Source organism: Silurus aristotelis, assembly GCF_946808225.1.
Source record: "Silurus aristotelis genome assembly, chromosome: 4".
In the NCBI taxonomy this organism is placed as follows: domain Eukaryota; kingdom Metazoa; phylum Chordata; class Actinopteri; order Siluriformes; family Siluridae; genus Silurus; species Silurus aristotelis.
In genome coordinates this window covers 29,425,966-29,440,847 of record NC_139577.1, presented here as the reverse complement: position 1 = coordinate 29,440,847, position 14,882 = coordinate 29,425,966, and the positions used below count along the sequence as shown (strand labels likewise).

The 14,882-nt window shown below is 40.3% G+C and overlaps 1 protein-coding gene across 31 annotated transcripts in view; it reads left to right on the top strand.

The window, feature by feature from the left end:
* inpp4b (inositol polyphosphate-4-phosphatase type II B) overlaps nt 1–14,882 on the top strand; it is a 765,675-nt gene that overhangs the window by 168,626 nt on the left and 582,167 nt on the right. For all 31 annotated transcript variants that reach the window (XR_014533081.1, XR_014533082.1, XR_014533083.1 and 28 more), the window contains one exon: nt 9,772–9,876. Coding sequence is in view for 26 of the 31 variants with exons in the window: in XM_083538648.1 (XP_083394774.1) it covers nt 9,772–9,876 (105 nt within the window). In the remaining 5 variants the exon portion in view is untranslated. The remainder of the gene's footprint in view (nt 1–9,771; nt 9,877–14,882) is intronic.

Sequence of the window (14,882 nt, the reverse complement as noted above, 5' to 3'; positions counted from 1 at the left end):
ATTAGACAGATGTGCAGAGACTTTCCACTTTTATCTCACCTAACCAGCCAAAATTTCTGTCTAGACAGTTGGTATTATTATTATTAGCATTAATTATATTAATAATAATAATAATTATTATTACATAAATGCTCATTTGTAATTCAGTGGGACGTATAATCCTCATCTAGATATACACTACATTGCCAAACATATGTGCCATTCTTCTCCGAACTGTTGCTACGAATTCGCAAGCACATTGATGTCTAAATGTCTTTGTCAGATGTGTCATTAAAATTCTGCTGTACTGGAACTAAAGCCCAAACCTCTAACCGACTGCCTCTGTGCACAAAACCAGCTCCCTGAAGATTGAAGTCGAAGTTGTGTGGTCTACACCGAGCCTTGACCTCAACCCTATCGAACACCTTTGGGATGAATTGTAAGCTTCTGCAACCCAGACCTTCTCACCCAACATCAATGCTTGACCTCACGAATACTCTAGTGGCTGAATGAGCACAAATCAAAGCTACTTGACTTGAAATCCACACAGCCTCATTTCAAACTCTAGTGGAAAGTCTAAAGTGAATAGGATTTTATATAGGTGAGATGTTCCATTAAATGGTCAAACTTTTGACTTTTTAGTTTACAACCACATACATATTCCATATATATATATATTCACACACTGATCAGGCATAACAATATGACCACCTGCCTAATATTGTGTTGTTCCCCCTTTGACTGCTAAAACAGTCCTGACCTTCGAGTATCAACAGCTTTAACTTTTCCAGCAGTTTGAGCTCCAGGAGTTCGTCTTTCGGATCAGACCACACAGACCAGCCTTCGCTCCCAACGTGCATCAATGAGCCTCAGCTGCCCACGACCCTGTCGCCAGTTCACCACTGTTCCTTTCTTGAAGCAATTTTAAAAGATGCTGACCACTGCAGACCAGGAACATCCCACAAGAGCTCTAGGGTTAGCTCTAGGGTGCTCTGACCCAGTCGTCTAGACATCACAATTTGGCCCTTGTCCAACTCCCTCCTTACGCTTGTCTGTGCCTGATCGTTGTAGTTTAGTCAACACTATAATTACACACTTGGACAATGAACTGATATAGATACTGAACAATGCGGAAACATTCCACAAGAACTGCAGTTTTGGAGATGCTCTGATCCAGTGGTCTAGACATCACAATTTGGCCCTCGTCAAACTCGCTCAAATGCTTACGGGTGCCCATTTTTCCTGCTTCCAACCCATCGACTTTGAGGACAAAATGTTCATTTGCTGCCTAATATATCCTACACACTAACAAGCGCCATGACGGAGAGATGATCAGTGTTCTTCACTCATGCCTTCTCAGGGAGTTTTCCTTTGCCACAGTCACCACTGGCTCGCTCATTGGGATTAAACTTGCATTTATATTGAACAAACTTATAGGCACTCAATTAATACACTCTTTTATACAACTTTATTACCCTTTTTTTGGCTGCTTTGAGACTTTGTAAAAAATTCTATACAAATAAAAATTTATTGAACTGAACAGTGTTTAACTGGGAAGTGCTTTTAAAAATGATTGAAGCATTGCAGCTTTTTGAAAGAGCAGCATTAAATAGAAATCTGTTTTACTATCACTATCACTTTTAAGTTAGCAGGCGATAAGCAGAGAGTCAAACTCTTTCACACATCACAGTAGTAAATGGAGGACAAATCTTGGCAAGTGCAGGTCTAAGCGGGATAAGTGAATGAGCTTACAGCTTCTAATACACAATAAGAGGTCTGAGCTTTGCTTCCCTTTAAGCTTCATAGATCAGATGCTTTGAAAAAAGGCACGTACCTGCATAAGAGAGCATTGTGATGCATTATTCATCGGCAGCGAGTTTAATGCCAGGTTTGTACCGACTTGATTTGTGCACTATGCAGCCACCATTTATGCAGAGGGACTACACTAACAATAAGCCCACACACACACTGTGCGAAGAACAACAACATCTGCTGGAGGAGGTCAACTAAGCACACTCTGAGCACCGCCAGAGCTCTAGCTGCATTGATCAATGCTGTGCCGGCTGCAGTTTGAGCTGAAGCCCCGCGGCTGGATATACGGATCTGCCGGTGTGAGCCTCCCACAGCTCAGGCAGGAGAGACACTGAGAAAGTGCGGAGAAATTTTTCCAGCCGTTTCATGAAGGGTCCCTTAGGCTTCACTGGTGAGCCAGACACATGCTGTGCTGAGGTGATGTGTGCCACGCTCTGGTTTTAACAGTGTGTACAGCAGCGGGCGTGAAAAAGAAAACGTTCACTAATGAGTGTGTGCAGGTGTTTCTTTGCCTACAAACCTGTGTTTACCCCCGCAGCTGAGTATGTGAGGGTCAGAGTAGCAGGGTTTCCCTCCTCCTCCTGCCTCCAGAAGCACCTGGCCTCACAGATGGAGGGCATGATGGGGCTAATGCCACTGTGGCAGCTCCATTAGCCTGCGAGCTTTCCCAAGAGGGGGAGAGAGAGAGAGAGAGAGAGAGAGAGAGAGAGAGAGAGAGAGAGAGAGAGAGAGAGAGAGAGAGAGAGAGAGAGAGAGAGAGAGAGAGAGAGAGACAGGCCATGTCAGAGTGCCACACAAACACTGTCTGATCACCCAGGGACCAGCCTTTACTTCTAGTGTCATCACCAATGCTGGTTTTATGGCTAAAATATTGTGGAACGGAGTATCAGGCAATGTTATTAGCAGTAATTAGCAATTAAATGCAAAATATTACAATTAACTATTTAGCAAGTGACAGTTTTTTTAATAAAAAACATAACTAGCGGCTAGTATTATCTAGCATTTCATATCAATGAAGAAGATCCTTTGTTTGTCACATATAGATCACTGGACAGTGAAATTCTTTTCTTTGCATATCCCAGCAAGCACAGGTTCAGCCATTATACTAGAGCACATGGCGGTAAGGGCCTTGCTCGGATATTATAGGGTTACAATGTGGGAAAAACTAAGTACACCTTGTGATTTAGCTTGTAGAACTACCTTTAGCAGCAGTAAGTAATTGCGATTGAATTTATCATTCTCTCGCATCATTGTGAAGGAAGAGCATTGCTTTAATTCATTTAGGTTTGTGTGCATTTGTTTATGCACAGCTCTCTTAAGGTACTGCAACAATATTTCAGTAAGATTGTGGTCTGGACTTTAGCTGGGCCTTTGTTTTTTTATTTTTAGCAATTCTGCTGTAGATTTGCTGGAGTGCTTGAGATTACTGTCCTGTCGCATGACCCAATTTTGACTGTTTTAGCTGTCAGACACATGGCTTCACATTTGACTCTAGAATACATGGGTATACAGAGGAGTTTAAACCCCAGTATTGCCAAGCTGCCACCCTTGGGGCCCTTGAGCAATGCCCTTAACTCCCGTAGCTCCAGGGGTGCTGTATCCTGGCTGACCTGTGCTCTGAACCCCAGCTTCCTAACGTCAGATGTGTATGGGAAGAAAGAGTTTCACCGTGCTATAAAAGTACATGTGACAATTATAGAACACCTTACGTTTTTTCGTTCTCTCTTCTTTTTGAAAGAATGAATTCTTTCTTTATTTTGTGAGAGAATTATTTTTTTCTTTCTAAAAGAATGAATTTTTTTCCTGATTTCTTACTGAAAGACTGGATTTTGTTTCACGTTCTGTTTTTCTTTCTGTCAAACCTGAGCCATACTGAGGGTTTTTTTTTTCTTTGAGAACGCTTTCTCCTGGCAAACCATCCACACAAACCATATTTTTCTGTATTGTATTGTCCTGAACATTTAAAATGATATCTGAGGCTTTTTTTTGCAATTTCTTCAAGCATCACATGGTCTGTCATGAGGTAAATTTTGTTGAGACAGCCACTTCTGGGAAGATTTGTGTCCCAAATGTCCCAAGCATAATCCATAAAGCCTTCGGCAATGAGTAATCCAAGTCGGAAGTGGAATTCGCATATACAGCCGGCGGTCGAGCAGCCACGCGATTGTCCAGCTTGACAATATAACGACCGACAGCCTGTGACTCAAGAACGTGAGTTTATGTAGTCTGATCTTTCATGAGCCACAGCTGTCGGTAATCTTGGGAAGCAGCGTGACTGCTATCGAGGGGGGCGTGGCAGGGTGGATCTCTGACAGCTACAGACGGGGGCGTGGCAGGGTGAATCCCTGACAGCTACAGAGGGGGGCGTGGCAGGGTGAATCCCTGACAATTTGTAAGCTAAATAATAATAATAATATTAATAATAATAATTATTATTATTATTAATATTATTATTATTATTATTATTTATATTCATATTATAATTGGTTGTATTTACCAGCATATAAAACAGCAATACTAACAGCCATGTTATTAGTGTACTCACCTGACAGTTTTTCTTGATCACTTAGTTTTGATATTCATATTTATTGAATATTTCTGATCAGATTATTGCAAAACAAAGGCCATATATTTTACAATAATTAAGTTATTTATGCCTAGACATTTATTTGTAATTTTCCGCTTGGAATTTAATTCTTTATTCAATAAGCACTTTTTTATTTGCAGAAAAGAACAAAATGTATATATTCTGTATTAAATGTAAAAAAAATAAATAAATTGTTAAATCGATTAGCAAACAGACGTGATATCAACAAATGCGTGCAGTCTGTTTTCATACCAAACGAAAGTGAGTTACGTGAGAAACGTTGTTATACAGCTTGGCACAGTTTTGGGTAATTATAAGGTGCTGTGGCCTCCTTCTGCAGGGCAAGCCACAGTGCTTCATACATATTTAACTTTACACAGGTCATACCGGCAGAAATAGGCAAAAAAACAATACTTTGGGGGAAACAGCGATCACTACTTATCGGGGTCAGAAATTGAAAGAAGATGCCTCTCGTTTTTTAATATTAACCACTTAATTGGTATGAGTTTTAAATAATCCTCACACTACCTACACGGAGCTCATTAGCAGGAGAAATAAACTATAATCAATCAGAAGAGCGTGAAACTGCAGGCTGATTAAAGGGTCCATTACAATGTCAGCTATAGGCATGAAAACACATTATATTCACATGTGCTGCAGCAATGCACAATGTTTTCCTAGTAATAAATGAGTGTAGTTATACTGCTGTAGGTGTCTTAATTATACCACATTAGATGCTGGTAAATATATTTATACATACACACTTTTAAAAGTATTAGGACACTTGACATTCATAGCCAGATGTGACTTTTCTTCAAGCCTTTGCCCCAAATTTAGAGGAACACATCTGTGTAGGATAAACTGTTCCTTCGAATCAAACCTGTTCCATCATGACAATACCCCTGTACACACAGTCAGCCATGGGTTACAATGGAAGATCTTGATCCCGGGATAAATTGGGATGTTGACTGTATAAGCTTTTAGGGAACATCTTACAGGTTAGTCCAATTTTATTTTATTTTACTAAACAGTGTATACATTTTGAGTTTAGGTGTACACAGGATGTTGTTCACAAGGTCTCATACCACAGGCAGGGGATTTTAAGTTTCTTTTGGCCGGTAATGGGTATGGAACCTGTGGTTTCAGTGTGTGAAACGCTTTCATATGCATCAGAGCTTAACGCTCAAACGCTAGGTCACTTTCAGAACTGTTAGTGCTCCTTCCCCTGCAATCCTCTGACTTCTGAGCCAAACCGCTAAACTGCCGTCTTCCTCTCAGTGACCTTGACTAACTAGAGCCACTTAACAAATACAGTTTTACTGATAAATCTTCTAATGTATATTCCAGTGGTTTTTCAAAAGCCCAGCTGTTTACAAAGATAATAAGTAGTTTCAACCTGTGTTTTAGGATGATTTGAGGGGAAAGAGAAACTTTGTTAAATAAGATGTAGGATGTAGGATCTGTGTCTGTTATCATAATACATAAAGATGCAGATTGTTTCATACCTCTGTATAATCAACTGTAACTGAAATGGGTTGATAAAAAAGTAATTTTTCCTTAACATGAACTAGGAGACCCAAACCTGTTCCAGTATCACAGTGCCCCATTGCACAAACTGAGCTCCAGGAAGATCCAGCTCCAGGTTTGGAGTGTAAGCACTTGAGTGGCCTGCTATAGAGTTCTGACCTCAACCCTAGAGAAACCCTTTGGGATGAATCTGAACACTGACTGCACTTTAGGCGTCCTCACCTAAACTACATCACTATGTGACTTTACTAACACCCTTGTGGCAGTTCAAAAAGCACATACGAATCTTATGGTCAGGTGTCCACATACTTTTGTCCATATACTTTATTTATAAATATACAGTATGTGCTTAGATATGGCATGTCATATTCAGCATAACTAGCGGATTAAACAAGTTTTTCATCCATTACAAATGTATTTGGTGCCAAAATGTCAAAATGGGTATTCCAGTGAAAATAATCTCATATGAACAGGAACTGGTTTTGTTGTCAGAGTAAATGATATTTTCCACGTTGAAATGCAGGTCATGAAACCTCTTCCTTGAGTAGCTGTCTGTTAATTGAAGTATTAAAACCATACCTTTCTACAGTCAAGGTCAATCTTTTATCTGATTATATAGTGTCCCTTTGTGTGAAATTTGATTGAAGACACAAATGGTCTGGAATTATTATTTTTTTAGGTTGTTTATTTTTTTAAGTAAAAAAGCAAAATGCTCTAATTCTGATCATAAATAAATGTGCAAATGTACACCTGTTCAATTTTAGCCCCATTCTTTTGTATTTGAGTGTATAAATTGTGAGCTCAGGTGTACACAGGATGTTATTCGCAAGGTCTCATACCACAGGCAGGGGATTTTAAGTTTATTTTAGCCTGTAATGGGTATAGGACCTGTGGTTTCAGTGTCTGACACACTCATAGGCTAGTTCACTTTCAGCACTGTTAGTGCTCCTTCCCCTGCAATCCTCTGACTTCTAAGCCAAACCTCTACACTGCAGTCTTCCTCTCAGTGACCTTAACTAACTAGAGCCCCTTCGCAAATACAGTTTTACTGATAAATCTTTAAAATTCTAGCCGTCTAGAAAGATAAGGTGTCGTTCCAACCAGTCTTTTAGGAAGATGAGTTGTCAATATTGTGTAACAACAGACAGAGATTTATAAAGTATTAGAATACCTGACTTTTCCAAATGTGATTCTTACCAAAACTGTTATCACAAATTTGAACGCACACAATCCATAGGATTTCTTTGAATGTGGTAGCATTCAATTCTCCTTACACTTCAACTTGGAGACCCAAACCTGTTCTAGCGCAACAATGCCGCTGTGCACAAAACCAGCTCTATAAACTGGTTCCACCATCTGTCAGTGTAAGAGGTAGGTATACATCAATACTCTTTTCTGTTCTGGCACCACACTAGTCACTGGCTATCTTCAAAAATGAATGAAGCCCAACCTCTAACTGAACCACTTGACATAGCACTTGTTTTTACTTGTTGTTTTATGTGTTCATTTAAAAAGAAAAAGTGAACCAGTGTTGATCTTTCCATTGATAGAAACTTCAAAGCACTCTTGTACATCGCTCTGGATAAGGGTGTAAATGCCGTAAATGTTAATATGGTTTACATGGAGTGGAGTGGAAGATCTTGGAAGGAAAGTGGTAACCCATTAGTTAAGCTGTTGGTAGGTCTTTAGTACTAATCCCACCACCACCATCCTGCCACTGCTGGATCCTTAAGCAAGGCATTTACACCTCAACTGCTCAGTTGTATACTACTTACTTTTTTTTGGCTTCTCCCATTAGTGGTCGCCACAGCGGATCATCCGCATGTTTGATTTGGCACGTTTTTACGCTGGATGCCCTTCCTAATGCAACCCTCCCCATTTATCCGGGCTTGGGACCGGCACTAAGAGTGGCTGGGGTTGGTTTCCTGACCGGGGATCAAACCCAGGGCGCAGCGGTGAGATCGCCGCATCCTACCCACTAGACCACCAGGTGAAACTCAACTGTTCAGTTGTATAAATAAGATAATTCTAAGTCTCTGGAAATATATGAAGATAAACTGGAACGTTGACTGCACCACAGGCCTCCTCGCCTCACCTACCTGTACATCAGTACCTAGCTATACTAGCTATACTGACACCCTTGTGGCTGAGCAGAAATATCCATGAACACACTGCAAAATCTTGTGGAACATCTTTCCAAAAAATTATTATAACAGTAAATGAGGATTAAATGGATGCTTATGTTCATATGTGAATCTTCACATAAATCATCACATTTACAGCATCATCAACACTAAGTTTTGAGAAGATCTTTTTAATATGACAAGATTCTTTTTACGTTCTGGTACCAGGCTCTGTGTAAAATCAGGGATCCTCTAGGTTTTATAGCAAACCACAACTTGGCAGTGTTCCTGGGTTTTATGTTACGAAGTAGACTTTAAACTCTTGATGCACTTCCAACAGTAAAGAGTAAAGACTACCATGTTAATCTTTTCACTTTGCTGTGCTGCAATCAAGTGTTTGGATTTCCACCATATCGATCACTACTCATGAGAGATCACCAAGCTTGTGGAGAGTGAAATTTCCTGTGTACTAATGGCTTATGTTCTTTTCTATTTTACAGCTAGTGTTTGTCTACCTTATTGCTCATTTGTCAAGTTCGTGAAGTACACAAGTGAAGAAAAAAAAAACAAGCATTTTATTTACTCAGTTATATAAAAAAAAGTTCTTTAACAGCTTAGTGTTGTTTTGTAGTGGGATTGTAGTGTTTGCATATTTAAAGTGAGCACAAAGAGGATGATGTGTGACAGCCATTCACACACTCTCCCTTTGTGACTTTGTGTTATCTTTTCAAGGAGGTTTTAATTGGATGGTTTTTGTTCGAAGCAGGTAGCTTCGAACAAAAGTAAATCCATGAAATCCTCTACTTACCGGATTAAGATACAAATTAACAGATCCTTATGTAGGCTTATTTTTTTTTAGACACTCAATTTGATGCATCCATAATCAGATTTCTGTACTTTATCCCATAGCCTAGATTTGACAGCACTTGCCAAAGTGTACCAATATCATTGGTCAATACCATAGCCAGTCAAGGTCAATGAGTGATTCTTTTCACGTTTATTTGTGCAGCTCAGGATAAAACTAGTCAAATTAAAAACATTGGTTTGGACCCATTCATTCATTCATTTTCTCCCGCTTGTCCGTAATTCGGGTCACGGGGGCAGCAGTCTAAGCAGGCCCCCGCCTTCGACTGCTGCACAATCCTCACAGCACCGTCCCTTACGGTCCCTCCTGCAGGTGGTGAGCCCACGGGAAGGCGGCCCCACGTCACTCCGACGTCACGGACCTTGAAATTTCCCTCGTAAGGGACCCCCGGAGCATAGAGGGTTAAGGGCCTTGCTCAAGGGCCCAAGAGTGGCAGCCTGGCGATACCGGGGCTTGAACCCCAGACCTTCCGATCGGCAACCCAGCGCCTTAACCGCTGGAGCCACCACTCCCCCTGGTTTGGACCCAATGGATATTTAATTAATCTTTCGGATTTTAATAGAGCTTGTTTATTCAATCAGTAGGTGATTTGTATTTTGGCTAGTAAGGACCGTTAGGGTCCCAGTGACATCGAAATAGTTACTCCACATGTGATCAATTAAACTGTTGCTTCCCCTACTTCACAACTAAGTCCACTAAAGTGTATCGTCCTCAGGACTGAGTGGCCCCATAACTCAGTCGAAGCAGATGGTGAGGGAGTTGCCAAACTCGGCCAGTGTCTCTGATTGCAAGGGCAACTGCCCCGTGCTGTTCTTTTTATAATAAATAGCATGGATTATATGCACTGTTAATGTCCATGCCCTTTGCTCTGTCCTCAGGTCCTTCATTCAAGCCGAGCTGCAGCAAGGCGCAGAAATACCTGGAGTTCATTCCCATTAATCTGCACACACAGCGAATGAGGGTGACGTGTCCTAGGAAAACAGGTAAAGTATTATTACTGAAGGCCCTAGGTGTTTGTCTTGCCAATTTATACTGGATTATAATCAAAGTTCTCATTAGTAATAATCAGAGTTGGAACATCCTTCATGGGAAACTAATCCAGGCTGATCTGGGCGCTAAGCGTACCAACATTTTTATTTTAAGCTTAGCTGTTCATGTTTAAAATCTGAAAATGACCACTTATCTGCATTGCTTTAAACCTTTGCTGGAAAAAAAACTTGGAAAGGGATTACAAAGATGACGTCATTGTAGAACACTGTACAGTGCATCACAACAGTGTCATTCTAAAATTATTTTCCTTAAAGTGGAAGAAGTTTGTTTGACTTTTGCAAATGTATTAAAAATAACAAATGAAATTAAATCACATGTACAGAAGTATTCACAGTCTTTGCTCAATACTTTGTTGAAACACCTTTGGCACCAATTACAGCCTCAAGTCATTTTTGAGTATGATGCTACAAGGTTGGCATGAATTTTTTATATTTTATTTGGAGGGGGATGCAGTTTCTCCTATTCTTCTTTGCAGAACCTCTCGAGCTCAATCAGGTTAAATGGGAAGCGCCAGACACAGCCATTTTCAGATCTCTCCAGAGATGTTTAATCGGGTTCAAGTCGGAGCTCTGGCTGGGCCACTCAAGGACATTCACAGAGTTGTCCCATAGCCACTCCGTTGTTATCTTGGCTGTGTGTTAAGTGTCGTTGTCCTGTTGTAAGATGAACCATCGCCCCACTCTGAGGTTTAGAGCGCTCTGGAGCAGGTTTTTATCAAGGACGTTTCTGTACATTGCTGCATTCATCTTTCCCTCGATCCTGACTAGTCTACCAGTTCCTGCCGCTGAAAAACATCCCCACAGCATGATGCTTCCACCACTATGCTTTACTGAAGGGATGGTATTGGCAAGGTGATGAGCGGTGCCTGGTTTCCTCCAGACTTGACTCTTAATATTCAGGCCAAAGTGTTAACTTTTTTTTGTCATGGTCTGAGAGTCCTTCATTTGCCATTTGCAGATGGTCTTTTCCTGGGAGCTCTACCATAAAAAGGCCTGATTGGTGGAGTGCTGCAGAGATGGTTGTTCTTCTGGAAGGTTCTTCTCTCTCCACAGATAAATGCTGGAGGTCTTTCAGAGTGAACATCAGGTTCTTGGTCACCTCCCTGACTTAAGCCCTTCTTTCCCGATCGCTCAGTTTGGTCGGGTGTCCCGCTCTAGGAAGAGTCCTGGCGGTTCCTTCCGTTTATGGATGATTGAGGCCACTGTACTCATGGGACCTTCAATGCTGCAGACATTTTTCTGTACCCTTCCCATGATCTGTGCCTCAATACAATCCTGTCTCAAAAGACAATTCTTTGGACTTGGTCTGTGCTCTGACATGCACTGATAACTGGGGGACCTTCTATAGACAGGTGTGTGCCTTTCCAAATAATATTCAATTAACTGAATTGACCACAGGTGGACTCAAATCAAGTTGTAGAAACATCTCAAGGATGATCAGTGGAAACAGGATGCACCTGAAAATTATTTTGAGTGTCATGGCAAAGACTGTGAATACTTACGTACATGTGATTATTATTATTATTTTTTTTTTCTTATTATGGGGTATTGTTTGTAAATTTTGAGAAAAATAATGAATTTAATCCAATTTGCTATAAGGCTGTAACAACAAAATGTGGCTCAAGTAGCCAGGCATGTATTGTTTCTTCTTTATTTATTTAAACTAATGGTATTTTAATGCACGATTAATTGCAGTTATGTCTAATTGGTAAAAAAATATATATATATTGGAATTATGACATCACGAATAGTTTGTCAATCTAAGAGCATGATATTTCAAAAACGAGTGGATGTTTGCTGGATTTATACTGAATTATCAATGTAACCTGCAGATGAATTTATTGAATCGATTCAAACTGGGTCCTGTTCATGGAAAGGTCATATGCTTGAAATGTTTTTTCTTTAGGAGCTTCCTTTGGTTTGAAATATATATTAAGATTATCTGAGTCTTACATCTTGGTAGCATGGCTGGTTGGTGCTGGATTCCAGTTGAATTCTACTTGCTTTTCCCTAATTAATGCACCAGTTATAATATATCAGCCTCATAAAAAAACCTTATACGCAGGGTTCTTTTTGTTGGGGAAAATTTCTATTTTATATGCTCAATTAAAATTTACATTATTCCAGTGGATGGAAAACCCCCACATCTTTCACACTCAAAATAGTTTTTTATTTGAGGTGCTGAATATAGCTTCGTGTCAATGTGTGGGTGTGAAAGAGAGAAGAGCCAATTTGAGTAGTATTTCCCCACACTCATTACAGCAACAGGGGCAATGCAGGCAGACAGGAATCAACAGGCGAGGTCCAACAGGTGAACTTTAAAACAGCCAGACAGAACTACAACTCGCTAATGAGGACCTGCGCATGTTCAGTGCACTCGCCGCTTGCACTGTTTAATGCCGACTTGCTCTGTATGCTTTTGTGGAAATATTTTTTGAGTAACTGTTTTTTTTTTTTTTTTTGAGGCGTTTCAATATTTTAGTCTTTTGTACAGGGGAAAATGTTAGTTTTCAGTACCCGCTATGTGATGCCGATGCCAGATTTTGACACACTTGAACCACTGCGGCTTTTCTTACCATGTGGTGATTTTTCTTAATGCTTTACTTCTGCTCCCAAAAAATTATTTTAAAGTCTTTCCCTTTCTTTAATGTATAATATTACTTTATATATGCACGTTTGTATGGAAGACCTGCTGCTGTGATCATACAAACTCAAGGTTTCATCATCTAATGTGTTTTTTTTTCTCACATTTTTTGCCACCATTGCCTTTGTTGATGAATGCTATTGTTTTCATCTGGTACATTATGTATATTAAAAGGAGCAGTGGAAGGAAATCTAGATTAAAATACACAGTGCTTAGACTCCCTTCTTTGTCCTGGTTGCTCTGTAGTCTCCTTGTAATTCAACAATTTCACACTCAATGCACAGCCACACTTCTTCATCCTGCCCGCTTTATAGTCTCTCCTTAGTGTTCAGCAATTGCACAATTTGTCCGAGGAGCCTTAAACCTTTTATGTCCTGCAGACATATTAAAACCTATAAATGATATTTTTGACTATAATGTTTATTTTTTTTCTGCCTGAAATCGCACTTGCTCAAATTCAAAGCTTTAACGAGCAGGAGAAAACTCTGCTGAAACACCTTTCCTTCTTTCTGTTCAGACAGCATCGATATATTTCATCTTATTTAACCCATCCAGGCTTTCTGGTTAATTATGAATAATTTTAGGTTGACAACAATCTATTCCCCCTCCTTAAAAGAGTAAAAAAGGAGAGAGGTTTCCAGGGTGCACCTCGTTTCCATTCGATTTATAGATGCCAGGAAAATCGGAGCAAATCAGCTCCAAATTGGGCCGTGTGTGACTTGTGCCCCTGTATTTTATGCCACCGTTGAGCTATTGAGAAGCAGCCAATTAGATGTGTGGTGGGGGTGGGGGATATTGGGGTTGGGAAAGTGGTGGGCATTGGGAGTCAGAGCCCCTGTCGTCATTAGTGAAGCCCGAATGTGGCAGAGGAGCGTGATATGGCGAGAGTGGCACAGCGGGGTGCCAGGTCTGCGGAAAAGCTGCTCATTAATTGCTGTCAAACATCTCCCAAAGCCAACTTCCTGTCGAGTCCACAGGCTAGCTCATTACATGACCTAACATAAAGCTCACTGCTAGATGAGGCAGAGCTGCTATATGTCCAACGTAGCTGAAAAGGAAACCAAAAGCACACACATGCACTGAAACCACTGGGGTCAAAATACTGGAGATGTGTATGATTCTTTTCCTGCCTTACAGGGAATTGAAGATTAGTTGTCTTTCACCAAGTGTCTGGTTGTCTTTAGAGTCTTAATTATGTACTGTGAACTCCAGAGGCTTTATTTTAAATAAACTAATATTTCCAAAACATTCCGAACATAAATAAATGAGTGAAAGTTCAAGACAAATGTACTGCATGATACAGTTCAGCAGTTAACATCATATGTTTCTAAAAAAAAATGCAGAGCAAGTCTATTTTACATTGATTTTGGATCAAGATGACAAAAAGGAACAGATCTAAGTGACTTTGCGCGAGGATTCATTATTAGGCGCTGGAGATTCATTCACAAAGGCACACAACAATCAGAAACAGTGACCGAAGTGAATCTGCATTTCGATTTCGATCGCCATCGAATTTTCGCTCAAAGAGCGTAATGCTTACGCATTAGTACGATATGAAAAGGACAAACAAAAAGCTGGAAGACCATCAAGAATACAAATACAGGATTACTCATACGGTCAAATGAGTCATTTTGCATCTTCTCAACAGGTTTGTGTATGGCGTCATCAAAGGAACAGTACACACTTGAATGCTCAAATGCTAAGGTGAAAGATCCGAGGTGTTTATTTATTTCCTGGACATGGACTGTCTTCACAGATCCGCTTGTAATATAGCATCACTTTATATTTTTCTGGGCATGGTCGCTTCAAGGTTGATCCCACCCACATCCACAAAGGGATAAGGCCATACTGAATGGGTTGATGAAGCTAATAAATGATGTAACTCATCCATGAGTCTCATTTGGAGAAACCTGTTAGATCTCCAGCACCATCATCAAGACCCCAACTAAAGGAAAGTCTTTTGTATGAGTCTGCAAATTTTTATCACTCATATGCAGTTCAGGAAAGAACTTTGCAGTGCAGCTGTTGTGGAGACTTGTGGGGACCCAGAACGAATTCGGGCGTGGTCAAGCTCACTTGAATATAAACTGGAGATTAGTCCGTGTCATAGATATGTGTGTGTGAAAGGGAAAGCTAGATGTCATAAAAAGCATTCCAGTCTTCTATTTTTTAAAGGATTGGCAAAATTTCATGAAAACCCTTCAGTCTGCTTTTTCGATTTACAATGAAATAATGATATGGATCTGAACAATAAAAGCGGTTCTTCTCACCATTAATATGAAGTCAGTGAATTGCA